Source organism: Piliocolobus tephrosceles, chromosome 1 (assembly GCF_002776525.5).
Source record: "Piliocolobus tephrosceles isolate RC106 chromosome 1, ASM277652v3, whole genome shotgun sequence".
Taxonomy (NCBI): Eukaryota; Metazoa; Chordata; class Mammalia; order Primates; family Cercopithecidae; genus Piliocolobus; species Piliocolobus tephrosceles.
Window position 1 is genome coordinate 37652803 of NC_045434.1, and position 26817 is coordinate 37679619.

A 26817-nucleotide genomic window follows, 5' to 3' on the forward strand; every position below is an offset into this window, starting at 1 on the left:
TTTTTTTTTTTTTTTTTTTTTCTGAGATGGAGTCTTGCTCTGTTGCCAGGCTGGAGTGCAGTGGTGCAATCTCGGCTCACTGCAACCCACACCTCCCGGGTTCAAACGATTCTCCTGCCTCAGCCTCCCAAGCAGCTGGAACTACAGGCATGCGCCACCACGCCTGGCTAATTTTTGTGTTTTTAGTAGAGACAGGGTTTCACTATGTTGGCCAGGATGGTCTTGATCTCTTGACCTTGTGATCTGCCTGCCTTGGCCTCCCAAAGTGCTGGGATTACAGGCATGAGCCACTGTGCCCGGCCTAATAAATGTATTTGTTACTGCTTAAGTTACTATTATTTATTACCTGCAGCCAGGGATATCCTTTATAATATAATTGACACACTGTATCTCTTCACATTTCCATGTATCCTTGAAATAAAATTTCATTATCTAAGGTCAAAAACCAAAACAAAAAAAACAAAGAAAAACAATACTAAAAGAAAGAAAGGAGCAGAGATTTCACAGCCAGCCAGCCAGGGATCCCCCTCCATTTACTAGCTGTGTGATTTTTTGTTTGTTTTTCAGACGGAGTCCTTTTTTTTTTTTTAGACGGAGTCTTGCTCTATCACCCAGGCTGGAATGCAATGGTGCAATCTCAGCTCACTGCTATCTCCACCTCCCAGGTTCGAGGAATTCTCCTGCCTCAGCCTCCCAAGTAGCTGGGACTACAGGCGTACGCAACCACTCCTGGCGAATTTTTTTTTTTTTTTTTTTGTATTTTTAGTAGAGACTGGGTTTCACCACATTGGCCAGGCTGGTCTCGAACTCCTGACCTCACATTACCTGCCTGTCTCGGCCTCCCAAAGTGCTAGGATTATAGGTGTGAGCCACCGCACCCAGCCTACTTAGCTGTGTGATCTTAAGCAAGTTCTTTTACGTTGTGGTAAAATACATATAAAACTCACTGTTAAGGTCTTAACCATTTTTAAGTGTACAGTTCAGTAAAGTACATTCACACTGCTGTGCAATCAATTTGTTTTTGAGACGTAGTCTCATTTTGTCACCCAAGCTGGAGTGCAGTGGCATGATCTTGGCTCACTGCAACTTCCACCTCAGGTTCAAGCGATTTTCCAGCCTCAGCCTCCCAAGTAGCTTGGATTAGAGACATGCACCACCACGCCTGGCTAATTTGTGTATTTTTAGTAGAGACGGGGTTTCACCAGGTTGCCCAGGCTGGTCTCGAATATCTGATCTCCAGTGATCCACTCTCCTCGCCCTCCCAAAGTGCTGGGATTACAGGCGTGAGCCACCATGCCTGGCCTTAATGTACTATTTTTATTCATACAAATATTGTTTGACCCCTGCTATGTGCCAGCTACTATAATAGGTGCCAGAGGTACCACAGTGAGCAACATAGACAAATGTGGTGCCCTGCGCATGTTTTGGGGGCAGATGCTACTTCATTAAGGATCGGACGGTGACTGGAGCTGTCTCTACACACTCCCATCTCTCTGTACATTATCCTCTTCTGCAACTAATAGAAGAAAAAATAGCTCAAGCTGCCTTCTTAGATACCATAAGCCTTGGCCCCCAGCTCTCCCCTTGTCCCCATGCATCACAGAAGAGTTACCTTTGCCTTCTTTGATCCCACCCTTGTCCTTGTACATAGTCATACTGTAGGACTGATTACAATGTATTTCTATTATATTCTCACCTGTCCATTTCCCCTACAAGGAGGTGAGCTTCATGAAGGCACCAGTGGATGGGGCCTTACTTGTCTTAGTATTCCTAGGGTCTAGTATAGTGCTTGGCACATGGTAGACAATCAGTGAATCTTTATTGGGTGGTTGAAGTTGAAAATTAATATCTTTTTAAAGTTAACCATCTCAAATATTGTGATGATTCTTTCTGTTCTCTTATATTGTGTTGGTTTAGAACTTGAACTGCAGGGATTTTAATAGGCAATGGAAACATACAAGAAACATCTTAATTTCTTTTTCCTTTACTTTTTATTTTAATTTTATTAGAGACAGGGTCTTATGGTGTCACCCAGGCTGGAGTGCAATAGTAAGATCATAGCTCACTGTAACCTCAAACTCCTAGACTCAAGCAATCCTCTCACCTTGGCCTCCCAAAGCACTGGGATTATAAGCATGAGCCACTGTGCCTGGTCTCCATTTTCCTTTAAATATTCTTCTACCGCCAGTAATTTGGCAAATAAAGTTGGGCTACTCAGTCTTTTTCATTCCCCTTTTTCTAGCATGTTAGCAGTGGAAAGAACCTTAGATGAACCTCTTCTTTGATCAGATTAGGAAGCCGATGACTATATAGTGCTATGGTTTGCACAGGGTGCCATGCCTAACAAGAGGTAGAATTCCACATGCCAATCTCATTGTTCATTCAATGCTCTTTCCACTATCCTCTGCCATCTGGCAAACATTCAAAGCCACAAATATTTATGGGGTGCATATTAGATACAAGACCGTAGGCTGGATTCTACTGGAGAGATACAGGTTGAAAAAAGATTCCTGGCCGGGCGCCATGGCTCACGCCTGTACTCCCAGCTCTTTGGGAGGGCAAGGCACGTGGATCACCTGAGGTCAGGAGTTCAAAACCAGCCTCACTAACATGGTGAAACCCCATTTCTACTAAAAACACAAAAATTAGCCAGACGTAGTGGTGGGCGCCTGTAACCCCAGCTACTCGGGAGGCTGAGGCAGGAGAATCCCTTGAATCCAGGAGGCGGAAGTTGCAGTGAGCTGGAATCACACCATCGCATTCCAGCCTGGGCGACAGAGTGAGACTCCATCTCAAAAAAAAAAAAAAAAAAAAAGAGTAGATTCCTACCTTGAGCCAGTTTTAATCTAATGAGCAAGAAAGACATGCAGGCAGAAAATGGTAGAAAAGATTGCATATGTGAAAAACAACTGATGTGGCTTGGATTTGTGTACCCGTCCAAACCTTATGTGGAATTGTGATCCCCAATGTTGGAGGAGGGGCCTGGTGGGAGGTGACTGGATCATGGCAGAGGATTTCCCCCTTACTGGTCTCATGATGGTGATTTCTCACACTCACAAGATCTGGTTGTTTAGGACAAGCACAGTGGCTAATGCCTGTCATCCTAGCACTTTGGGAAGTTGAGGCAGGCAGATCACCTGAGGTCAGGAGTTCAAGACCAGCCTGGCCAACATGGTGAAACCCCATCTCTACTAAAAATATAAAAATTAGCCGGCCATGGTGGCACATGCTTTTAGTCCCAGCAACTCGGGAGGCTAAGGCATGAGAATCACTTGAACCCAGGAGGCAGAGGTTGCAGTGAGCTGAAATGGCATCACTGCACTCCAGCCTGGGCGATAGAGCCAGACTGTCTCAAAAGAAAAAAGATCTGGTTGTTTAAAAGTGTGCAGCTCCTCCCTCTGCTTTCTTTCTCCTTCTCCAGCCATGTAAGACATGCCTGCTTCCCCTTTACCTTCCACAATGATTGTAAGTTTCCTGAGGACTCCTCAGCCATGCTTCCTGTACAGGCTGTGGACCTGAGTCAATTAAACCTCTTTTCTTTATTACCGAGTCTCAGGTAGTTCTTTATAGCAGTGTGAGAATGGACTAATACAATAAGGTACATGGAAAAATCCATGAGGTAATGAGCTCCAACTGAAGAACTGGCAGATCACTTTGGAGTAAAGGCAGTATCTTAACAGTGAGCAGACCAGCCCAGTTGCTCACACCTGTAATTCCAGCACTTTGGGAGGCCGAAGCAGGAGGATCACTTGAGCCCAGGAGTTCAAGACCAGCATAGGGAACACAGACTCCTGCCTCCACAATTTTTTTTTTTTTAATTAGCCAGGCATGGTAGCATGTGCCTGTGTCTCAGCTACCCAGAAGGCTGAGGCAGGAGGATCGCTTGAACCAGGGAGATCGAGGCTGCAGTGAGCTATGATCGTGTCACTGCCCTCCAACCTGGGCAACAGAGACACTATCTCAAAAAAAAAAAAAAAAGAAAAGAAAAGAGAACTGTGAGCACCCCCTTCTCCTTTGAGAGAGAGGGTATGGGTGTGTGGAAATGAGGACATGGCATCTTTCAGCATCCCTGGATGCCATTTCTGGCACAGTTGGCAGGGTTGGAATGCAGCTCACCTCTCATTATGTGCTTCCAGGAGAGATGAGGAACCATGACAATACCCAGACCAGCCACAGGTTTTCTGAACAGAAAAGAAAGAACCAAGCTAGTATTTCAGACATATATTTACAACCTTATCTTTTCTTAATCTAAAATGCTCCTGAACAAGGGCTTTTGAACCAAGACTCTTAGTTTACAATGCAACCTGATTTTGTAAACAGAAAACAAAAACCTCCAGAAATGCTCAGGATATTAGGTGATACAGAACTGCAGAGAATAGTCTGTAGAACTAAAGGGCTAATGAGGTACTAACACAGCTTTGCTCAGGATTAACACATTCAGGAGCCAACCAATTAACTGTCCTTTCTAATACCTCCCAGGCAAATTTCTGCGTTCAGAACTTGGTACAGCTCCTGGCCTACGTAAATCTCAGCTCCCATATTCTTTTTTTTTTTTCCCCTGGGCTTGACTTGTGTAGGGGGCAGGTTGGGTAAATGAATAATCTTAAAACTAGCTGAGTGACACATCCCAGATTGAGTTCTTGTGTCATTATACTAAATGTTGGTTATATACCTGCACAATCGTGTATTTCCTTAGCATCACCCCATTCCTTCATGGATTCACACAGCCTTTCCCTGACCCCGGTCTGGGTTAGAGCAGAAGCCACGCTCACTGGGCTTCTATTTTGCCAACTGTTCCAGTGCTGACTTTCCTCCCTAATTAATATCCATGTATCATGCAGAGTCCTTGCCAAAGCAAAAAGAAGGTAAGCATCTCTGGATCCAAACATCTAACAGTTGAGTCAGCCACAGACACATTTAAAGGAGGATCTTTTAGAAATATCACACCACATATATATTTCCATTCCTTATTTTAAGAGCCCTTCCAAGGTCTCCAAAAATATCTCTTCTCTTCATGAGGTTTTTTTTCTTAAGATGTTTCAGAGTCAAGACTGGGAAAGACAATGTCGTAAAACGTTTTCGGTTTGCATTACTATACAGAGCTCCTCCATTCCCTTTCCTGGAAACCTCCTTCTGAAGGGACAATAGCTGGTTTTCTTCTCTAAATCATTAATTCAACAAACATGAGCTGAGCGTCACTCTGTGTGTGCCACATCTATTGCGCTAGGTGCTGAAGAGGAAATATGAGGAGCAAGTCTTGTTGGAACATCAAAGTTAACAGGATTTCTCCATTTTGCCTACCTATTAGAAGAAAGCTTGCCAACTTTATACTTCCTTTTCTGGCTATTGGGTGAAAAGGAGATGATTTATGAGTATTCCAAATGTCTTCCTCCACTATCTATTCCTCCATCCATTCATCCATCCACTCACCCCAACACTTTAAAGAGCCCGTCCAACTTCAATGCTTCCTTTGGACCAAGTACTATGCTAGGCACTGAGGATACACACAGGGCAAGACCTGCCCTCTGCTCCCAGAGAAGTCCCAGTTCAGAGGGACACAGTTGTATGATCAAGACACAGTTGTATGCTTCATGTAGGACCTAGAATGTCATTGCTAGAGTAGAAGTATGCACACAATGCTAAGGAATCAAGATTGTAGTTTCAAGCAGCTGAGGCTGATTGTGGATTCATTCATAAAACAGGTATCTTTTTTTTTTTTTTTTTTTTTTTTGATGGCTGCTTTAATTCCCTTTAGGTATATTGCAAGGAAATTTAGAAACAACAAAATCCAGATTCCAATTTGATATGTATAATCTGTTGATACTTTGGGGGCACGGTTTGGTCCTTCCATTTCTCCATGGTCCTCCTTCACTTCAGGCTCTGGGCCTTCCCAAGGGCATGCCGCGGGTCTGTTCCCCTCGTTCAGCTCATCGTGTGCTTTCCCTTCCCATCCACATCCCCAGTCATGACAGGAGACATTTCAGGACCCGCAGAGCCTGGGCTGGCAGTACCAGTTGACATGGGGGAGTGTGAGAGGGAGTCTTTCACAGACAATGAAGAGGAAGAAATAAAAGTGGCAGCGGAGGAGAGCAGAAAAAGGAGAGAAGGAAACAGGAAGGAAGGACAAAGCAGAGAATGAAGGAGAGGCGGCCGCAGCAGCAGCCTCGGTTCTAATCAGATCTCTTCAAGACCTGGTGCTGAGCAATTTCTGTAACTGAGACTCAGGCTTATAGAAGGACTGGCTGCAACAGTCCTTCCAAATATGGGGGCAAGGTGGAGCAGAATTGCAGGAATACCCAAGACCTGACTCACTTGCTGAGCGACATCTTAAAGGACAATTTCGCTTCAAAATTATGAAGTGGGGAGAAGAAAACTCTCTCAGGATCCATCATGTGTTGCTTTTGGAAATTATTATTTTGGAGCACAAGCTGTTTCCTGTCTTTAAAGGCTATTATCTATTTCCCTTCCAGGTGGAGGCTGGGCTGCCTGCTAATTTAATCCCCTGGGCTTCCCCCTCTGCCTTCAAGATCTCACAGACATTCAGGCTTCATAAAGAGGGCACCTTTGTGTCTTCCTCCCCTGAAGGCCTCCATCTACCATGGCAGCAGAGGAGCTGCTATTTTGGGAAACAGCAGCTGAGCTGGGAGGGTTGTTAATTGTTGGTCAAACCCTTCCATGGGGGGAAAAAAGAGCAGAGCAGCAGTGCCCTTGCCTTCACTCTATTTCACTCTTGCATCTGTGAGAAGGGAGGGGAAAAGAGGACTCCTTGTCCTTCTCAGGCACAGGCACCCAAACTAATTTTAAAAAAAACAAAATGCATTCTTCTACCCAATGGAAAGACATAAACAAACATAATATTAGCCCAGAAACCAATCAAGATAGTTTAAAAATCATTTATACCCTCAAAAACAAAACAAAAACAGCCAAGCAAAAGCCCTTCATAACAGAAACGAAACACCAGGGGTTTTGCTGTCCACTCTGACCAAACCATTGCAGCCAAACTGACTAAGCAGATCCCCAAGCCCCGCCAACACCCTACTGACACACATGAAAACAATTCTAGCCAGGCACACTAATGGGAGAATTCACCGTGACACACACTTACTCCATCACAGCACAGACAAGTTCAAAATCAAACAGAAAAAGTCCCAGACTAAGAAAAAGCTACTCAGGACTCTGACCTCAGAGGCCCCCATGTGATTCTGAGACTTTCCAAGAGTTAGGTCAGCCGCTGAAGGAAATGGGTGGGAAGGAGCAAAGACTGGGAACCCAAATCTTATGCTTCTTCTTTTTTTTGAGACAGGGTCTCGCTCTGTCGCCCAAGCTGGAGTGTAGTATGTGATCTGGGCTCACTGAAACCTCTGCCTCCCAGGTTCAGGCAATTTTTGTGACTCAGCCTCCAGAGTAACTGGGATTACAGGCGTGTGCCACCCCACCCGACTAAGTTTTGTATTTTTAGTAGAGACAGGGTTTCACCATGTTGGCCAGGCTGATGTCAAACTCCTGGGCTCAAATGATGTGCTTGCCTTGGCCTCCCAAAGTGCTGGGATTATATGTGTAAGCCACTGCACAGGACAAAATCTTATGCTTCTTAAAAGGGCAACACCATCAATCATTTTATAACTACTTGGTTTTCTTCCTAGACCAATGCTCATATGGAAGCATGGCTAATCCTACTTGACTTTTTTTTTTTTTTTTGAGACGGAGTTTCTCCCTCATTGCCCAGGCTGGAGTGCAGTGGCGTGATCTCGGCTCACTGCAACCTCTGCCTTCCGGGTTCAAGCGATTCTCCTGCCTCAGCCTCCCAAGTGGCTGGGATTACAGGCATGTGCCACCATGCCCAGCTAATTTTGTGTTTTTAGTAGAGACAGGGTTTCACCATGTTGATCAGGCTGGTCTCAAACTCCTGACCTCAAGTGATCCACCCGCCTTGGCCTCCCAAAGTGCTGGGATTACAGGAATGAGCCACCATGCCCAGCTACATTTTTTTTTTAAATACAATGCTCTCTCAGCATTTTCAGAAAACTCCAAAAGGAATGATCTCTTATTAATAGAGGAATTGGGCTCAGAGAACTATGTAAGTGATAATGATAAAGGGAAGGATATGAGAGAATGCCTATTTTACATTTTTCCTCAAAAGAGCTCAGACTGCCTTATAAATACAAGTCTACTAATCCACCACACACTAGCTCCTGGTTAGACAGCAGATCTGAAATTTCCTTTTGCACTGGAGGATGTGTTTGTATAAATACTTACTCAGAATTTGCTTAGTCAAAATGAGCATACGATGGGTTAGTGATTTAGGGTGTTTGAACTGAATGAACATTCATGTTAGAATTTAGATCAGCTTGGCCGGGTGCGGTGGCTCACGCCTGTAATCCCAGCACTTTGGGAGGCTGAGGTGGGCGGATCACGAGGTCAGGAGATCAAGACCATCCTGGCTAACACGGTGAAACCCCCTCTCTACTAAATATACAAAAAATTAGCCAGGCGTGGTGGCGGGCGCCTGTAGTCCCAGCTACTCAGGAAGCTGAGGCAGGAGAATGGCGTGAACCCGGGAGGTGGAGCTTGCAGTGAACCGAGATCCCGCCACTGCACTCCAGCCTGGGCAACAGAGCGAGACTCTGCCTCAAAAAAAAAAAAAAAAAAAAAAAAGAATTTAGATCAGCTGTGTTGATCTAAAGTGAACTTGACTCATGAATTAGAATATGTTCTATTAGCTCCTACAATTAGAATAGGAGGAGGGGGAAGAGGGGCGAGACTTTCTTATTGGCTGAAAGAAATATATGGGTGGTCCCTAAATGAGCTGCTGATACCCCGCAAGGTTTTCAGTGCATCAGTAATCCACAATAAATGTTTAATCAGAACAGAGTAGGCAAGCAATTAGCTCAGTGATAAAAATCACACATTTGTAAACAGCATGGCAGGAAAAGGAAACTGTTTAAAAGCAACTTATTTTATGTGAAAAATAGCTTTTATAGGGAAATGGTATAATGTAGAGTCATGAAAAATTATGAGCTAGGGTAAGATAAAATGTATTTGCGGTAATATTTGGTTGATCTACTGCTAGAATAATTTATGTCAAGTACTCTTTTTTATCCTCTAGTTGGCTGTGTTTAAATATTCTGGCCTCAAATTTTAGGAACCCATTAATTAATCCATTTATTCAGTAGTCATTCATCCCCTGATACAAACATAGCAATATTCAGGGTGCTGGTTACAGGGAGGGCAGTATGCAAAAAAGTGTAAGGGAGCATCTCCCAGTACTTTATTTATTTTTCGAGACAGAGTCTTGCTCTGTAGCCCACGCTGGAGTGCAGTGGTGCAATCTTGACCCCACCTCTCTGGTTCAAGCGATTCTTGTGCTTCAGCCTCCCGAGTAGCTGGGATTACGGGCGTGCGTCACCACCCCCGGCTAATTTTTGTATTTTTAGTAGAGACGGGGTTTCACCATGTTGGCCAGGCTGGTCTTGAACTCCTGACCTCAGCTGATCTACCCGCCTTGGCCTCCCCTCCCAGCACTTTACAACGCTATTGGGAAATGAGAACTATAGCCACATAAAAGTTAAGTAATATGAGTAAACAAAATATAATACAAAACAGAAATATAAGGGATACCACAAGATAGTGAGTGCTACTATGGTTTTAAGTAACAAACAACTGTTGGATTATGAGAGAATGTGTGTGAGAGCACACAATAAGCATCATTGGGCACAGAAGACTTCCTGGAGGAAGTGATGTGCAGAATTTGGGCGGGAGGGAAGATGATTTCTTGTTAAGAAACTAGATGAGATATATACTTTTTTTTTTTTTTTTTTTTTTTTTTTTGAGACAGAGTGTCACTCTTGTTGCCCAGGCTGGAGTGCAATCAATGGTGTGATCTCGGCTTACTGCAACCTCTGTCTCCTGGCTGGGTTCAAGCGATTTACCTCTGGAGTAGCTGGGATTACAAGCGCATACCACCACGCCTAGCTAATTTTTGTATTTTTAGTAGAGAAAGGGTTTCACCATGTTGGTCAGGCTGGTCTCAAACTCCTGACCTCAGGTGATCCACCTGCCTTGGCCTCCCAAAGTGCTGGGATTACAGGTGTGAGCCACCGCACTTGGCCGAGATATATACTTTTGATTAGATCTGTCTAGGTGAGAAAGAGGGCATTTATGTTGTTCAGGATAGTAGAAAGGTTGGAAAGACTTGCCTAGAGTCATAGAATCATAGAATTTTGGACCTAAAATGATTCTAAAACAATTAGCTAGGACACCAGTTCTCAAATGTGGATGCACGTTATAATTGCCCATGGAGCTTTTCAAAATTCCAGTGCTGGGTTTTACCCTAGAGACTGATTTAAGTGATCTGGATGAGGCCTGGGTGTCTGGAGGTTTAAAAACTCCCCAGGTGATTCTAATGTACATCCTTAGCTTGAGGACCACTGATTTAGTCCAACTCCCCAGTTTTATGAGAAAAGGACCACCTTCAAATTTGTTCACGCACAGCTGGTAAGAGCTGCCAGGACACCCAGTGAGCCCCAGCTCTGTTCACCACTCTCGGTTGTTTGTCTTTGACAATGTATTGTGTAGTACTCTGTAGTACTCTGGAGACCATGCCAGAGAATTGGATTTTTGCCATAAAGGTCATGGGAAGCCACTGAGGGTTTTTGTGCAGGAAAATGGCACGTTAAAAACAAATGGTCCTGCAACTTCTAGAAAGACACCAGAATTGAAAGGAATAAATGCACCCTAACAACCCAGGGGACTGATGCTATCCAAGTAAATACTCCTCTGAAATGTAAGTTTTCATGTTTATATTTTGAATTAAAAACTAATATTGTGATAATTTCTATGTATGGCATTCAAATAAGGAGATCTGTGCTCCTCTAACTTGTGGTTGTCTAGAAAGAAGTTTCTTCTGGCCAATTAGTTCTGTTGTTTACATTTTTCTTTGATTTTATCCTTTACAACTATCTAAGTGTTTTATGTTTCATTTCTTTTTATCTTTTCTGCGCTTTCCCTCTTCTCCAATCAAGGACATTTGTTAATTGCCCACAATATGCTCATGCATATTTATATGTCTACACCTCCCTCTCCCATTATTGTCCTCAGGGCAGTATTGTCCAATAGAGATATAATTTGAGCCACATAAGTAAAATTTTAGAAACAGATTAAATTAATATTAATAATCTATTTTATTTAACCCAATATATCCAAAATTGTATAGTTTCAACATATAGCCATTATAAAAATACAAATGAGATATTTTATATTCTCTTTTTCATCCTATGTCTTTGAAACCTGCTGTGTATTTTATGGTTACAGCACATATCAATTGAGATGCTAGATTTTCAAAATTCAAAAACATGACACGATAAGGTTGGGTTTCAGGAAACATGTATTCTGCTTCAATTTTTAAATTTAAATGGATTAAAATTACATAAATGTAAAATGCAGTTCCTCAGTTGTACTTAACACATTTCAAGTGCTCACTAGCCACATGTAGTGGTCTAGGGTTTTATATGGTGGTTTCTCATTCTGCAGCTTGATAGGATCCTAGGCTCATTTTAATGAGTTTGATTGCTCTACCCTTATTGTAGAATCTGTTTTCCTTAGGAGTCTTAAAGGAGACAGGATCTGAAAAAGTTGATCATAAAAACAATTTAAAGGTGCTCTAGGGGCCGGTGCAGTGGCTCACGCCTGTAATCCCAGCATTTTGGGAGGCTGAGGCTGGTAGATCACTTGAGGTCAGGAATTCAAGACCAGCCTGGCCAACATGGTGAAACCTCATATCTACCAAAAATACAAAAAAATTAACTAGGTGTGGTGGCGCACGCCTGTAATCCCAGGGAGGCTAAGATACAAGAGTCTCTCGAACCCAGGATGCGGAGGTTGCAGTGAGCTGAGATCCCACCACTGTACTCCAGCCTGGGCAATAGAGCAAGACTCTGTCTAAAACAAACAAACAAACAAACAAACAAACAACAAAAAAAAGAAAAACAAAAAACAATTTAGGATTCTCTGAACAAAGATTCAAAATTTAGTACAAGAAGGTGGGCAGGGTTGTAAGCAGTTTTGGAAGGAAAATGGGGAGGAGGGAAAAAGACAGGTTTTGGTGCCCATTCCTAGTCAAACACTATTGGAAAATTTAAAAATTATATAGAAAATCAAGCAGCCAGGGCCAAGCACGGTGGCTCACACCTATAACCCCAGCACTTTGGGAGGCTGAGGCTGGCGGATCACGAGGTCAAGAGATCAAGACCATCCTGGCCAACATGGCAAAATCCTGTCTCTACTGAACAAAAATTAGCCAGGCGTGGTGGTGTGTGTCTGTAGTCCCAACTACTTGGGAGGCTGAGGCAAGAGAATTGCTTGAACTCGGGAGGTGGAGGCTGCAGTGAGCCAAGATTGTGCCATTGCACTCCAGCCTGGGTGACAGAGTAAGGCTCCATCTCAAAAACAGAAAAGAAAAGAAAAAAGAAAAAGAAAAGCAAGCAGCCGAGAGAGAGAGAAAAAAAAGTACAATATTCAGAATAATGAGAGAAAAAAGGAACAAATTAAAAAGTGGATTTGGGCCAGGTGCAGTGGCTCATACCTGTCATCCCAGCACTTTGGAAGGCCGAAGCAGGTGGATCAATTGAGCTCAGGAGTTTGAGACCAGCGTAGCCAACATGGTGAAATCCCATCTCTATTAAAAATACAAAAATTAGGCCGGGTGCGGTGGCTCAAGCCTGTAATCACAGGACTTTGGGAGGCCGAGACGGGCGGATCACGAGGTCAGGAGATCGAGACCATCCTGGCTAACACAGTGAAACCCCGTCTCTACTAAAAATACAAAAAACTAGCCGGGCGAGGTGGCGGGCACCTGTAGTCCCAGCTGCTCGGGAGGCTGAGGCAGGAGAATGGCGTGAACCCAGGAGGGGAAGATTGCAGTGAGCTGAGATCTGGCCACTGCACTCTAGCCTGGGCGACAGAGCGAGACTCCGTCTCAAAAAAAAAAAAAAAAAAAATTAGCCATTGTGGTGGCTCGTGCCTGTTGTCCCAGCTACATGGAAGACTGAGAGGTGGAAGTTGCAGTGAGCCATGATCACACCACTGCACTCCAGCCTGGGCAACAGAGTGAGATTCTGTCTCCAAAAAAAAAAGAAGAAAAAAAAAAGTGGATTTGTCTGTTCTCAGAAGAAAAAGAGGAGTATCACTTACACAAAAATTGTTTACATAAAGTGCTAATAATGTATTCTTATAGATCTTTTCTCCCTAAAAATTTAGTATGCTATACAAATGACTATTTGATTGATTTGCATAAGCAAATTTGATTGCATAAGCAACTTTGACACCGCCGCTCACTCCCCACCAATTGAAAATGTCCTAATATTGAAACGTAGGGATAAATAAGTGCAAATAACTTATTTTTCTTTCACCAACTCCCTTCTTACTAATTGTTACTTCTCACATAGCCACGGTGTGCATAATCTATAGTGGGTTTGTACAGACTAGACGTAATTTAAGGCAGGTTAAGATCTTAAATCGTCTGATAATACTTAGCCTTCAATTAGTTGTGTAAACAAGGACGTAAATAGTGTCAACAGCAGTGGGCAGAGCAGCCCTGTGCTGACAGGAATCTACAGCCTTGAGCCCAGATAGCGCCTGAGTAGCCTCAGACAGCTGTGGAAACAGCAGAGCCCAAAGCTCCTTGTACTAATCTAGATGCCTGTGCCCAGCAGAGGGGTGAAAAGACAGAAAAGACCTGTGGGAGGTGCTCTGGCCTTTTCTTCCAGAGCAGTTGCTTCCTCTGTTCTTCTGATAACCCTACTGTTTCTGATCATGTTGCGAACTTCTTTTTCCAACTGACAAAATCTCAAAGATGGATGGTGGCAAATTCTAACTCAGTTCCTGCTTGCTAACGCTTAGAAGAATATGCTATCGTCCCACTTTTTTTGGTAGGTGGAGGTGAAGCTTCCTGATCATAAGAACTCGGGCCCTCCAGACGTGAGCTCTAAAGGTTCCATTTTGTTGGCTCAGGATCAAAGAAAATCCTGATAGTGATAGTGATAATGTGCAACTTAAAAGTCATCAGACAATTATTAAGCACCTATTATGTGGTACAGCAGAAAAAGCATTAAAAATTCAACAAGTACTAAGAGTGTACCTACTATGTGTTCAGAACTGTGCTAGGCTCTGGTGTAATAACAATAACCATAATAACAATAATAACTAAGAATTTTAAGTGCTTATATGGTGCTAGGAACTGTACTAAGCAATTTAGTTATTTTTATTATTCCCATTTTTCACAGGAGACTGAGGTACAAAGGGGTTAAATAACTTGCCTATGTAAACATACTAGAATATGGATTTCCCACTTCACCTAAAGGTGAGATGACTTTCCAAAGGTCACACAGCAGTCAGAAGTGGAGTCAGGCAATTTAGCCCCATGACCCCACAGTGGAGCTTTAAGTAGGTTAATGTAAATGAACATAATGATATCTACTTTCAGAACTTTATAAATTTGCTAAATAATGCATATACTATGTCTAGCACAGTGCTTGGTAAACATTATCATTATTAGGAATTCATTAATCCAAGTGCATAATCACTCAGTATGCACTGGTACAGCCACCCCAGTTGTTAAAGTATTAAAATATTTCCATGTCAGTTGATAGAACCTCTGCCCAAGGCCCGTGAGTAGCCCCCTTACTGGCCATGCAGCCCCTCTTGCAGGAGCCCTCCAAACCCCTAGCATTGTAAGGGCCTCCAGGACCCTGTTCTGATGGTTAGTGCCTGTGCTGCACCCGTTGTTATGTATTTTCACCATATCCTGGCTACAAATATGAGTTGGGCTCCTGCCTTCAATGAAGGCATAGTCTAGGAAGGGCACTGGGCATGACAGAAGAAAGTGATGAGGGCAATGATGAAGGAGTATGCTGAGTACAGTGGTGGACGATGGAAAAGCTCAGCTCAGGCGGCTCAGAAAGGCTTCATGGAAGGCAAGAGGCTGGCGCTAGCAATAACCTGTCTAGGTGGGTGAGTGGGAGAATCCCAGATCATCACTAAAGTTCTTTTGTCTCTCAGTTTCTTCATTCTTTTTTCTTTTTTCTTTCTTTTTTTTTTTTTTTGAGACGCAGTCTTGCTCTGTCGCCCAATGACAATAGGCTGGAGTGCAATGACATGATCTTGGCTCACTGCAACCTCTGCTGCTGAGTTTAAGCAATTCCCCTGCCTCAGCCTCCCGAGTAGCTGGGACTACAGGCATGTGCCACCATGCCTGGCTAATTTTTTTGTATTTTTAGTAGAGACGGGGTTTCACCATGCTGGCCAGGCTGGTCTTGAACTCCTAACCTCGTCATCTGCCCGCACTGGCCTCCCAAAGTGCTGGGATTACAGGCGTGAGCCACCACACCCTGCCAGTTTCTTCATTCTTGTTTCCTCCACCTAGTTCAGGTCTTCACAACCGTTTGCCTAAATTTCCACAAGAGCTTTATATGTGCTCTTCTATGCACCAACTGTTCTAGAATCTGTTCTGTAGTTCCCTTACTGAACAATCTTTAGTAAGGTCCCTGTGGTCCTGTCTCCTCATCAAGGCACCCACAACCCACTAACTATCATGCAGCCTGGGCCTCTGCTTCTAGCTTTTCCCACTTGCTTTTGGGCATGCTCCCAGCACAACTGCAAAATAAGATGTTCCCTACACTGGACTCTGTTGCTCCTGCTGCTTGGAACTTGTGGATCCTACCTCAGAGGTTTTCAGCACCCTCTTCAGATACAACTTCTTTGGTGAAACTTTCCTCCATCTACGTTCCTTTCTTCTCCCAGCCTCTTCTCCCACCCCAAGGTAGTATGTGGGGTAGTGTGTTCTGAGAACTAGCCTACATTGACAGCTTATTGTATGCCAGGTGCTGTTCTATGAGCTTTGCATGTGCTACCTTGTTCTATCCTCACAAAAACTCTAAGAGGTAGGCATTATTATTACTATATTTATTTTTATCTTTTTTTATTCTACTTTTTGAGACAGAATCTCACTCTGTTGCTTTTTATTCTACTTTTTGAGACAGAATCTCACTCTGTACTCCAGGCTGGAGTACAATGGCGTGATCTCAGCTCACTGCATCCTCTGTCTCCTGGGTTCAAGCGATTCTCCTGCCTCAGCCTCCCGGGTAGCTGGGATTACAGGTACCCGCCACCATGCGAGGCTAATTACTGTATTTTTTTTTTAGTAGAGACAGGGTTTCACCATATTGGCCAGGCTGGTCTTGAACTCCTGACCTCAAGTGATCCACCTGCCTTGGCCTTCCAAAGTGCTAGGATTACAGGCCGTGAGTCACCACGCCCGGCTGATTATTTTGTAATAAAAAAGACGGCAGCACAGAGAAGTGAAATAATTTTCCAGAGGCCATGCAGCAAGTGAACGGAGAAGCTGGGATTCCAAGCCAGGAAGCCGGCCTCCACAGCCTGTGCTCTTAGCCATTGCTTTATAGTGACTAACAACTTGCAAAGAAAAAGACAAGAGAAAAATTCTTGCATTATTACTTAATATATGCTACTTGGTTTCGTAATTATTTGTGTCATTATTTTATCTCTTTCTCTGCATGGGCTGAAAATTCCTAGAGGGGAGGAACTGGGTCTCAGAGCCTGCAGTCTCAGTTACCATCAGTTGTGGGCACAGGTAATGCTACTGAGCCATCACATCCTCTGGAGATTGTGAACTGGTCATGATCAAGCCCACCCTTCACTGGCATTTTTCCTAAATAAATTCATTGCTTGGTCAATCCCTGGGGCAGGATCAGGCCCAGGGTTCCACGTGGACTCCAAGAAAGCAGTGCTTAGTTTTCTCATTCAGATTGTGGCTGAGAAGTTGTCATTTATCGTCCGTACAATAAAGCAGATGTGTATGTGACTTCCCTTTTTCAGAGGTGGAGACACTGAAGCGGCCTGAGGTTATTTACCCAGAGTCCTCAGGCAGGTCTGTGGTGGAGCTTCGGTGGAACTAGCTGGAAGTGACTCCATGTTTCCAGTCCAGGACCCTGGGCAACCCTGTGGTAATTGTGCCCTGATGTACTTATAAGGACCAGTAGATGGACTAAGTTGTTGACCAGAAAATTCTGGAACTCCCTAGCGCTATATTTTTACCTTGACACAAAATGAAATTATGACATCATCATGGGAACACAGGACTTCTTTTTATTTTCAGAACTTGCTCGATTTTTCCAAGGGTTGACTGGTCAGTCTTGTAATGGAAAAAAAAATCATTGTGGAGAACCTGTAACATCTTCCATTTAACCTATTTGATAACTGGGTTTGTTCTAGAATCTAGAGAACAAAGTGAAAGATGCCAGCTTTAGAGGACAACCAGTAACTTTGTATCTAGACACAATTTCTTGATAAGAAGCCAAAAACCTGGCCAAAACCTTTTAGAATCCCCCTTTTCTTTGGTGTTAGAACAGACAGCTGCTAAGAGTGTATGTGACTCTAGCGGGGAAAGCGGCTTATCCAAAAATAATGACTGCCAAATACTTTGCAGTAATACTATTTGTTATCCAGGGGTGTCCTCCGCCACGTATAGCCACCATCTCTATTTTTGCCAGGGTTGAGGGGTGTCGCTTACAGGTGTGGCGGGCCTGGAAATGGTGGCGTGGCCGGTTAGGGCGGGGTTGATCAGGAAAGGATCAGGACTTTATGGCAGAACAGAGTCCAACACCGTGCTCGGAAGAAAGTTCGAATATTTTGTTCGCTTTGGTTCCGGCAAGCCATCGTACAAGCCAGAATCTGTAACTCCAAACAGTAACGCCCTTGAGCACGGTCCCCAACACTCACTCCCCATCGGCCTGGTCTGCGCCCGCAATCCGTCGCCCCCTTTAAGAGCTTGCTCCGCGGGACTAACGTTCGAACGGGCCTTGGCGCCCCTCCTCGGGCTCCGATTGGCCGTGCGCAGCGCACGAGGGCGCGCCGGCCAGCCCCGGAACGGTTGGCGGCCCTTCGTGATTGGCGGTCGAGGAGTCTATATAAGGCGCGGGGCGGCCGGGCTGCCCTGTTTAGCGACCGGACCCGAAACGGGGCAGTTGTCTGGTGTAGGACAGGTCGGCGGGGCAGTGCGCGCGCGTCACCGGAGTCGTTTTTCTTCGGAGTCTTAGGTGATCAAGGGTGTGCCCAGGGGGCGGACTTGTTTGCGCCTCCCGTTCCCTCCCAGTTTCCGAACGTAACACCCCGGCGCCGACGGCCCTGTGCAGGGGAGGCAGGATGGAGTTCAAGCTGGAGGCTCACCGAATCGTCAGCATCTCCCTGGGCAAGATCTACAACTCGCGGGTCCAGCGCGGCGGCATCAAGCTGCATAAGAACCTCCTGGTCTCGCTGGTGCTGCGCAGCGCTCGCCAGGTCTACCTGAGCGACCCGTGCCCCGGCCTCTACCTGGCCGGTCCCGCTGGGATCCCGGCGCCGCCACCGCAGCAGCAGCCCGGGGAGCCGGCGGCCGGGCCACCCGCCGGCTGGGGAGAGCCGCCCCCGCCCGCCGCCCGTGCCTCTTGGCCGGAGACCGAGCCGCAGCCGGAGCGCCCTTCCGTCTCACACGCGCCGCGGGTAGGGGACGAGGTGCCAGTGACCACGGTGACCGGAGTCGGGGACGTTCTTCAGGGCGGAGAGGCGGACGCGACGGAAGCTGCCTGGAGCCGCGTGGAGCGGCCGCGCCAGGCGGCGGCCAGAGAAGCCGAGGGTCCCGCCGGAGGCTGGGGCGTCTTCCCCGAGGGATCGCTTGCCGCGCGCCGCCCCTGCGGCTGCCCCCTAGGCGGGGAGGACCCGCCGGGTACACCGGCCACGACCCTCCGCACTGCCTGCTGCTGCGCGCCGCGACCAGCCGAGGACGAGCCCCCCGCGCCGCCCGCGGTGTGCCCCAGGAAGCGCGGCGCGGCGGGGGTGGGCGGCGGCCCAGCGGGCTGCCCGGCGCCCGGCTCGACCCCGCTCAAGAAGCCCCGCCGGAACTTAGAGCAGCCGCCGAGTGGAGGAGAGGACGACGACGCGGAGGAGATGGAGACCGGGAACGTGGCTAACCTCATCAGCATCTTCGGTTCCAGTTTCTCGGGACTCCTACGGAAAAGCCCCGGGGGCGGCAGGGAGGAAGAGGAGGGAGAGGAGAGCGGTCCGGAAGCCGCCGAGCCCGGGCAGATCTGCTGCGATAAGCCGGTGCTGAGAGACATGAACCCCTGGAGCACAGCCATCGTGGCCTTCTGAGCCCTTGGCCCCCGTGCGGGGAGGAGGTTGAGCAGCGGGCGTCCTCGAAGTGAGGGCCGGGCCCTTCCCGGCTGCGAGGACGCCCAGAGACCGCGGGCGCTGAGCGCGTTGGGCAGACTGGTTGCCGCTGGGCATCGCAAACTGCCCCCGGGCGCATCTGGCTTATCTGGAGACCTGGGAGCTTGAGGCTCATTGGAAGAGGACGATCTTTAACTTTCTGTGTTTGTGTATGTCTGTGTATGTAAGTTTGTCTTGTGGCATTAAGACTATTTTGTTCTGGAATGCACCACTCCTTCCCCAGGGCTTAAGAGACTGGGGGCAGACAGGGACTTTCCTCTGCCGGCTGCGTGGAGAAGGAAGCGGCTAAAAGATTTGGGCCGGGGAGTTCCCCATTCGTTCTCCGGGGAGGGAGGGACTTTACACCCACCCCTAACCGGAAAGCTAGACCCGCTTCAGGGCCAGGAGTGGCGTTTCCGCACAGGATTTCCTAAGACGAGAGGGATTTAGCCAGCAGCACAGACTTGCAGACTTGGATTCCTTCTGTCCCTCCCCACCTTTCTCTCCCAATGAAGAAACGTTTATATCCTGTGATTACTCTAGGAAAGGGGCATGTTAACCGTCCTTTGCTTCCCCGCAGGGGAGAAAAAGCTTGAACTTCACAGAAGAGTTCAAGCTTGGAAATAATGGAGTTTATAGAGAAAAGATATATTTTTAAAAGCTCTAGGTCAGAACTACTACACAGTGCTTTTAAAAAGTGTTTAATGAAAGTTTACAGACAGAAGCCCGAAGTGGAAAGACCTTATGGTTTTGTAGATATGGTGACTCCAGTCTTTGTTATATAAAGGTTGGGGGAGCTGATAAGGTTTTTGTACAGTATTTTCTCCTTCGTTGTATTGATTTTTGTATTAAAATGTAACTTCTACGTGTCTAACACGTATTAAATATTTTGAAGCAACGTAACTGCCTGCTTGTCTGCAATAACCTGCCTGGGTTGGGAGGGAAGTGGGAGGAGGGAAACCAGGGCCTGGGCTAGAAAATTGAAGGTGTGGTTCTTAATATCAGTCATTCGCAGACTGAGAACATTGTTTACTGACTCCACTAAGTATCAAGAGAGACACGTTTAATTTTTCCTCCTAGATCAGAGGAATGCTATTAGATAACTAATATCAGCGACCTGCCAAGTTCCTGAAACCTGCCACTACAACTGTCTCTTCTAAGGTCAGTTTAGACCAATTTGTCACCCAATATGTGGGTGTATATTATTAAGTAATTTAACCATCAGCTTTTGAAGCCCTGCTTACCCGCAAAAATGTTTTTCAGCAAAACTTTGTTTCCTGTTAAGCTATTAATATGGGTCATCTTTTAGCTTTGTAATTGAAAAAAAAAATGTTTAGATAGTAGTTTACCTTAAAAACCCATTCGAACTGACATAGGAAGATGAAAGAGACTGACTTGTCCAAATTGTCAGGTCCACCTCTGCATTACAGTGGATGTCAGGATGTAAGTTTTCAATTTTTCTCATATCTAGAAAGTAAATGTATTGGTGAGAGGGAAATTGCTTGCATCAAACCAGATAAGGAAGGAGGGCTGGGCGAATTTAATTTTCATTTAGCAAAACTTCCTGATTTGTTTTGTTACTCAAATGGTGACATCAGTGTTTGGTCATGGTAGACACTTAGTTGATGATAGCCAAAACATCCATCGATTTTACTAAAATCACTGCCATTAAGAGCTGTTTGTCTCTTCATGTTCAGTGTTTGAAAGGTATTCAATAATCTATTTCAGAAGCAAATCAATTAGGGAATGGTGTTTAAAATACGGTACAGTTGCCAGGACTTTAAAAGGTGGTGCTGGTTTCTAACAACTTATGAGTATATAGGGTGTTTAAAAGATGGGAGAGACTGAAGAAAGAGACAAAGGTTTAAAGTTCATAGCCTTCGAGCATAAGAGGCATATGAATGGTGTCTTGGCCTTAACTCCCAATTATATGAACTTCTGTTTTAGCTGAATAGGCCAGTGCCTCATGCCTTGATATTTCAGCAAATCTATTAGTGGTTCCTTAAGCATAGGGAACTTTCTACTTTACGCTCTGTCGCCATTATAATGTATTTATAGAACTAAACATTCTCAAATTAGGGTCTTGTTAAATTGACTTTCTTTCAGACAGTAGCTACTTAAATTCTGTTACAGCTACAAAAGATCCATCAAGTGCTGACTGCTTAAACTGAAGAAGGTGTTCAGGGCCTGAATTCTGCAAACATTTACAGTTGCTAGAAAGTATGATGCTTGAGCAGCGATCTCAGTGTATTTTATGTTTGAAAGGGGGTAACATTTGGTGTGTTTAAGAGAGCTCATGTGTTTGGATGAGACAAAAGTTGATCCTTGGTTTCACATTAAGATGAACCTGGGTCCATGTGTCTGCGTAAAGAATGTAAATTGGCATACTTGATAGGAGGATAAAGCTTTGTAGGAATTAGAAAAGATCATTCTGTTTTTGTTGCAGAAGCAGTATAGTGTAGTAGTTACAGCATGGGCCCTGGAGCCAGGCTGCTTGGTGTCTTCCTTTATTTATTTATTTTATTATAAAAAGTAAATAAAAAGTGAGCTATGTTGGCCGGGTTTGTCTTGAACTCCTGCCCTCAAGCAGTCCTCCTGCCTCAGCCTCCCAAAGTGCTGGGATTACAGGCATGAGCCACCAGAACCTGGCCTGCTTGGGTTTTTCTGTCTTGGCTCTGCCACTTAGCTGTGGGACCTTGGACAAGTTACTTCATCTCTCTGTGCCCCAGGTTTTTCCAATGTAAAATTGGGATAATTGGATCTATCTCATAGGGTTGTGAAAATTAATGAGTCAATGCTCTTAGAAGAGTACCTCATGTAATAAGCACTCAACTGTTAATTATTATTAATGTAGAAGTTAATTCTGTGTATAAATCAGATACACTGTGGTCAAAGATTTGTGTGTATTTGTAAGAAAGTGGTCCTATCTGTGAATGCTGGGTTCTTGTATTCCTCTTTTTCTCTGGACACCCGGCAGTCAGGAAGCTTTGTTCTACCAACATAGTTTTGTTGCTGTGAATGTCTCACACCAACCGGGTGATTTTTCCAATTGTATCAAACAACTCTTTTCAGGGAGGAGTAAGCTGGAGTGAAAACAGGCAAGGAGCAAAGTTCTTGTTGACATACAGATGCTTTCTGTGGATGAGTAAAGAAAAACGTAGCCCATAAAGTTATTTTTAGCTTGAATTACTTGGGCATGGAATGTTTAAACCATACCTATTGATAGGTCCTGGACAAGAGCCTTCGCAATGCCAACCTAGGGCTACCACACAACCAAATCAGATGCAGTGTGACTAGAAACAATGCCATGGTTTTATAGTACCTAACCACTTCTTGACCACTCTGGGAGGGACCTAGTCTCTTGATCAAATTAACGTTAGCTCTGGGGTGTAAAAAAACCCTTCTGACTGCTGCGTAAAAGCCAGATGTTTAAAGTGCTTTCCAGCAAGTACTCCAAGAAGATCACATTAATAGGGAATAAAGGTCGGGTGCGGTGGCTCACACCTGTAATCCCAGCACTTTGGGAGGCCGAGGTGGGTGGATCACCTGAGGTCAGGAGTTCGAGACCAGCCTGGCCAACATGGTGAAACCCCATCTCTACTAAAAATATAAAAATTAGCTGGGTGTGGTGGTGGGAAAAAAGGGCATAAAGGGATAAATGTTAGTAATGTACTTCTTTTTTTTTTTGAGACGGAGTCTCGCTCTGTCACTCAGGCTAGAGTGTAGTGGTGCGATCTCGGCTCACTGCCTCCCTGGTTCAAGCGATTCTTCTGCTTCAGCCTCCTGAATAGCTGGGATTACAGGTGCCCGTCACCATACCCGGCTAACTTTTGTATTTTTAGTAGAGATGGGGTTTCACCATGTTGACCAGGCTGGTCTCAAACTCCTGACCTCAGGTGATCCACCTGCCTTGGCCTCCCAAAGTGCTGGGATTACAGGCGTGAGCCACCGCCCCTGGCCCAGTATGTACTTCTCAACCATGTCATTTTAACCCTGTCTTCCCTTTCAGAAACCATCATTTGTTCTTGGCGACGGGAACTAATGATGGAAAGCCTGAATTGCTCCTCCAAAATGACTGGGTTTTCTTTATGGCACCAAATAACCTTTCCATTCCTTCTACTCATCACTGATTGGATTTGGGAGTGTGAAGTGAGAGGAAATGGGTCATTTGACAACTTTGGTGGAAAGCTTCTCAGAATAAAGATGTAGGAAATACTGGGAATGAAATTAATAATTATAAAACTGTTCCATCTTATCACTGGGTTAGTCTGAGTTTCTCTTACTGCAACTTACTAGGCACGATAACCTAGCCTCAGATCTTGTGTGATGGGGTCGACAGGCTAATCCCACTGCGATATGGCGTTTGATGGACATTTATTTCCTTGTACTTTTTTTTTTTAAAGTAGTTAGTTCAGTTCACTGAATAACCAAAGGATTTCTGATCTCTTGCCCTAAATATTTTATTCTTGTCCTGTTTGTGAATTTTTTATTCTTCTAGACTTCCTTTCATCCCAGCAGTCCCTGAAAAAAGACAGGAATGAAAAGAAACGCTGATCCAACCTTTCCGTGACTATGAAAGAGGCCATTACTATGAGGTGCAGTGCTCCGGTGGGGAGGGAGGCCTGCTTCCCAGGATTCCTGGCACTCTTTCCAGTAATGAGCAGTTTGTCTCTCAGCCTTTGAACCATTGTTCAAATTTAAAATTCGACCCAGTGGAAAGCCTTGGGAGGAAAAACATAGAAGGAAAGTTGATGTTAGGAGTCACTGTGATCTTAACACATGCCCTTGGAGTTTTTCAGTAATAATTCTTCAGGGTATGATAAAGAACAAATGTGGAAGAGCAGAAAGTGTGAAAAGATACGCACATCTAGCTGAATGCCTCTTTCCTGATTCAAATACAGTTTTTCCCAATGCCTGCTACCACTGCTCCCTCCCCCAGTAGGAATGGGGGTTGTAAAATAAAATCTCTCTCTAGCAATTGCTCTCCCCCAGAGGAATACAGCCCAAAGCGTCTTTGCTGGACTACAGCCTGGGGTTTATCTCAGACCTCTGGAATCCTTCAGGCAGGGAAGGAGAAACCTCCAGGGACTGCATTCCCGAAAGGGCCTCTTCTCTCTCCTCTGCAGACCAGCAGGAACCTCTACTACCGCATGCTGCCCACTTATGGGCAGGTGAGATAGAGTATTGGTTTTCAGCTTTTGCAAGCTGCAGGAAGAAGGGCTGGTACCCAGCACTGCCACTGAACATCTCTAGTGGGTGATTCTTTTAGGGGACTGGCATAGAGCTGACCTGGTGTATTATATTAGTTCGTTTTCACACCACTATAAAGAAATACCCAAGACTGGGTAATTGATAAAGAAAAGAGGTTTAATTGGCTCACAGTTCTGCATGTCTGGGGAAGCCTCGGGAAACTTAACAATCATGGCAGAAGGGGAAGCGGGCACGTGTGAGCACAGTAAAAACTACCATTTATAAAACTCATAGGAACAGCATGGGGGAAACCACCCCGTAATCCAATCACTTATTTGGGTGGGGACATAGAGGCAAACCATATCATCTGGGATATTTGCAGTAAATCTACTTTTTATGTAATAAAGTTTTCTGGGACCTGGTCACAAGAAGCCTCTAGGCCTGTGTGATAAGCCATATCCCTAACTTACAGGATGGTGAGACAGCTGCCCCCTTTCCATCCATTAGCACCAGCGCAGGCCTGGTCCCAGCCCTCTGCTTTTTCCCTATGGAATGGGGCCTCTGCAAGGTTGCCCCAGCCCAATCATTCCACCAGATGCCAAGACAAGGATCCTTTCAGTTTTCCTAGAATTCAGGGATGTGCGGAAAGCCATGTGTTCCCACCTGCTTGTTCTTCAACCCCTTCCACCTCTCAAGTCTTGGGGTAGAGCAGCTGTTGGAAACTTGCATGCTGTGAGGTAAGAGAAAAACCATTTTGTTCCCTCTGTGCAAACACGGACATTGTCTCTGAAGTGTAGGATTTCCTTTGGTACTCTCCACACTTGAACCTCTTCCAGAATCCAAGATACCATCCGTGAGTTTTTCTCTCTGTTGATCCACATCTTGTTCGTTCTTTCTATCCAGTCACAAGATCTGCCTGTCTTCTGTGGCATAGATACTTCCTTCAGCGCTGTAGCTGTTTTGTCTTTCCATTTCTCTCTGTCTGGGTCTTTCTCTGTCTCCCCTCCCTCCACCCTCTCCTGAGGATGCTCGTGTTCATTATTTTCCTCGGGAAGAGTCTGACTGCTAAGGAGAGAACTGTGATTGGGAATGCTACAGCCTGCTAAGAAGGAGTAAAGATTTGGATTTCCTGACCACGAGACTTGCAAAGAATCTCCAGAGACTCTGGGCCCTGGAGATCAAGCCACAGCTGTGTTAGCTGGAAATCATCCTCTCACTGCGTCTCACCAGACCGCCAATTCCATCATAATAGCAGGGGGTGGGTAGGGGAGTATACATCCTAGAAACAGGAGCAGCAGCTGAAACCCAACTTGGCTTGTGGCCAGATGCAGGAAAGGAGAGGCAAAGCAAGGGGAGCTTGAACGTGGGCTACACAGCATTTCCGCCCCCCTCCCCCACCTTTTTTTTTTTTTTTTTTTTGCTGGAACTGCGTGTGCTGCTTTCTAGAACAGATAATGAATCACAGAGCTGCTCAGATGGAGAAATCCAAAAGTGCCCCTTTGCCTTATCTCCCCCTTCTAGGCTTTGATTGATTAATAGAGACTTTTTACAGAGCCACTAAAGTGGGAGTGGGGAGTCCTCATAACCCCCTGGGGTTGTGCAGCAGAGGTGACCAGCGGGAAGTGAGTTACAGGGTTGTGACGTGATGTGGGGAGGTGGAGGAGCAACTGCCACTCAGTCAAGTTCTGCTCAAGGTCTGCTATGGGCCGAGTGAATTTAGGGCAGGAGCACCACACCCACTTTTTTCTCCTTGGCTTTTCTTAAACTGCATCACAACCTCCTGTTTTTTTCAGACAATTTCCAAGTTTTATTTTTGGTTTGGAAAAGGGTGAAAGTGCCTTGGCATCTGCATTTATCAGCTAGCACTCTGTGTGACCTACTTAAGAGACTGCGTAGTGACTTTTCTTTTTAGGGCTATGGGAGAAATCCCTAAAAGCAAAGATTCAGTGTCAGAAGCTGAAGTTGAGGTATATGGGATGCTCTGCTTGGGGGATTATTGTTCTATAGTTCCTGCGGGTTTCTCCCAGCAACCCCCTCCCTCCTCAGAATGCATTTGGAAAGGCGCTCCTAGCCTGCACTGCAGAGAGCAGCTGTAAAGATGCGGTGTGGGGGCGATTCTGGTGCGTGGGCTGGCCCAGCTGTCTGCTTCCCAACCTTTCAGTCACCTCAGCATCAGGCATCTGGCTGCCTAACATGGAGCTGGCAGCTTGCTAAGGCTCCTGAACGCCCTCAGGAGATGAAGCAGGGAGTCTCTTACTTTATCAGGCAGAAAAGACTAAATGAGGTCCAGAGAGTGAGCAGCAGGTCATCATGAATGATCAAGTGAGGACCCAAGCAGAGGCACTGTTACAATCAGCCCTGGACTGACTC

The 26817-nt window shown here is 45.5% G+C and overlaps 1 protein-coding gene across 1 annotated transcript; it reads left to right on the forward strand.

Moving 5' to 3' along the window:
* Positions 1-17818: 17818 nt before the first annotated feature.
* Positions 17819-20157, forward strand: IER5 (immediate early response 5). Its single transcript, XM_023203513.3, has one exon. It carries the CDS (start codon positions 18217-18219, stop codon positions 19198-19200), a length of 984 nt encoding a protein of 327 aa, XP_023059281.2. The 5' UTR covers positions 17819-18216; the 3' UTR covers positions 19201-20157.
* The last annotated feature ends 6660 nt before the right edge of the window (positions 20158-26817 follow it).

Coding starts and splice junctions, on each gene's coding strand:
- IER5 (XM_023203513.3), top strand. CDS start 18,217: ATGGAGTTCAAGCTGGAGGCTCACCGAATCGTCAGCATCTCCCTGGGC.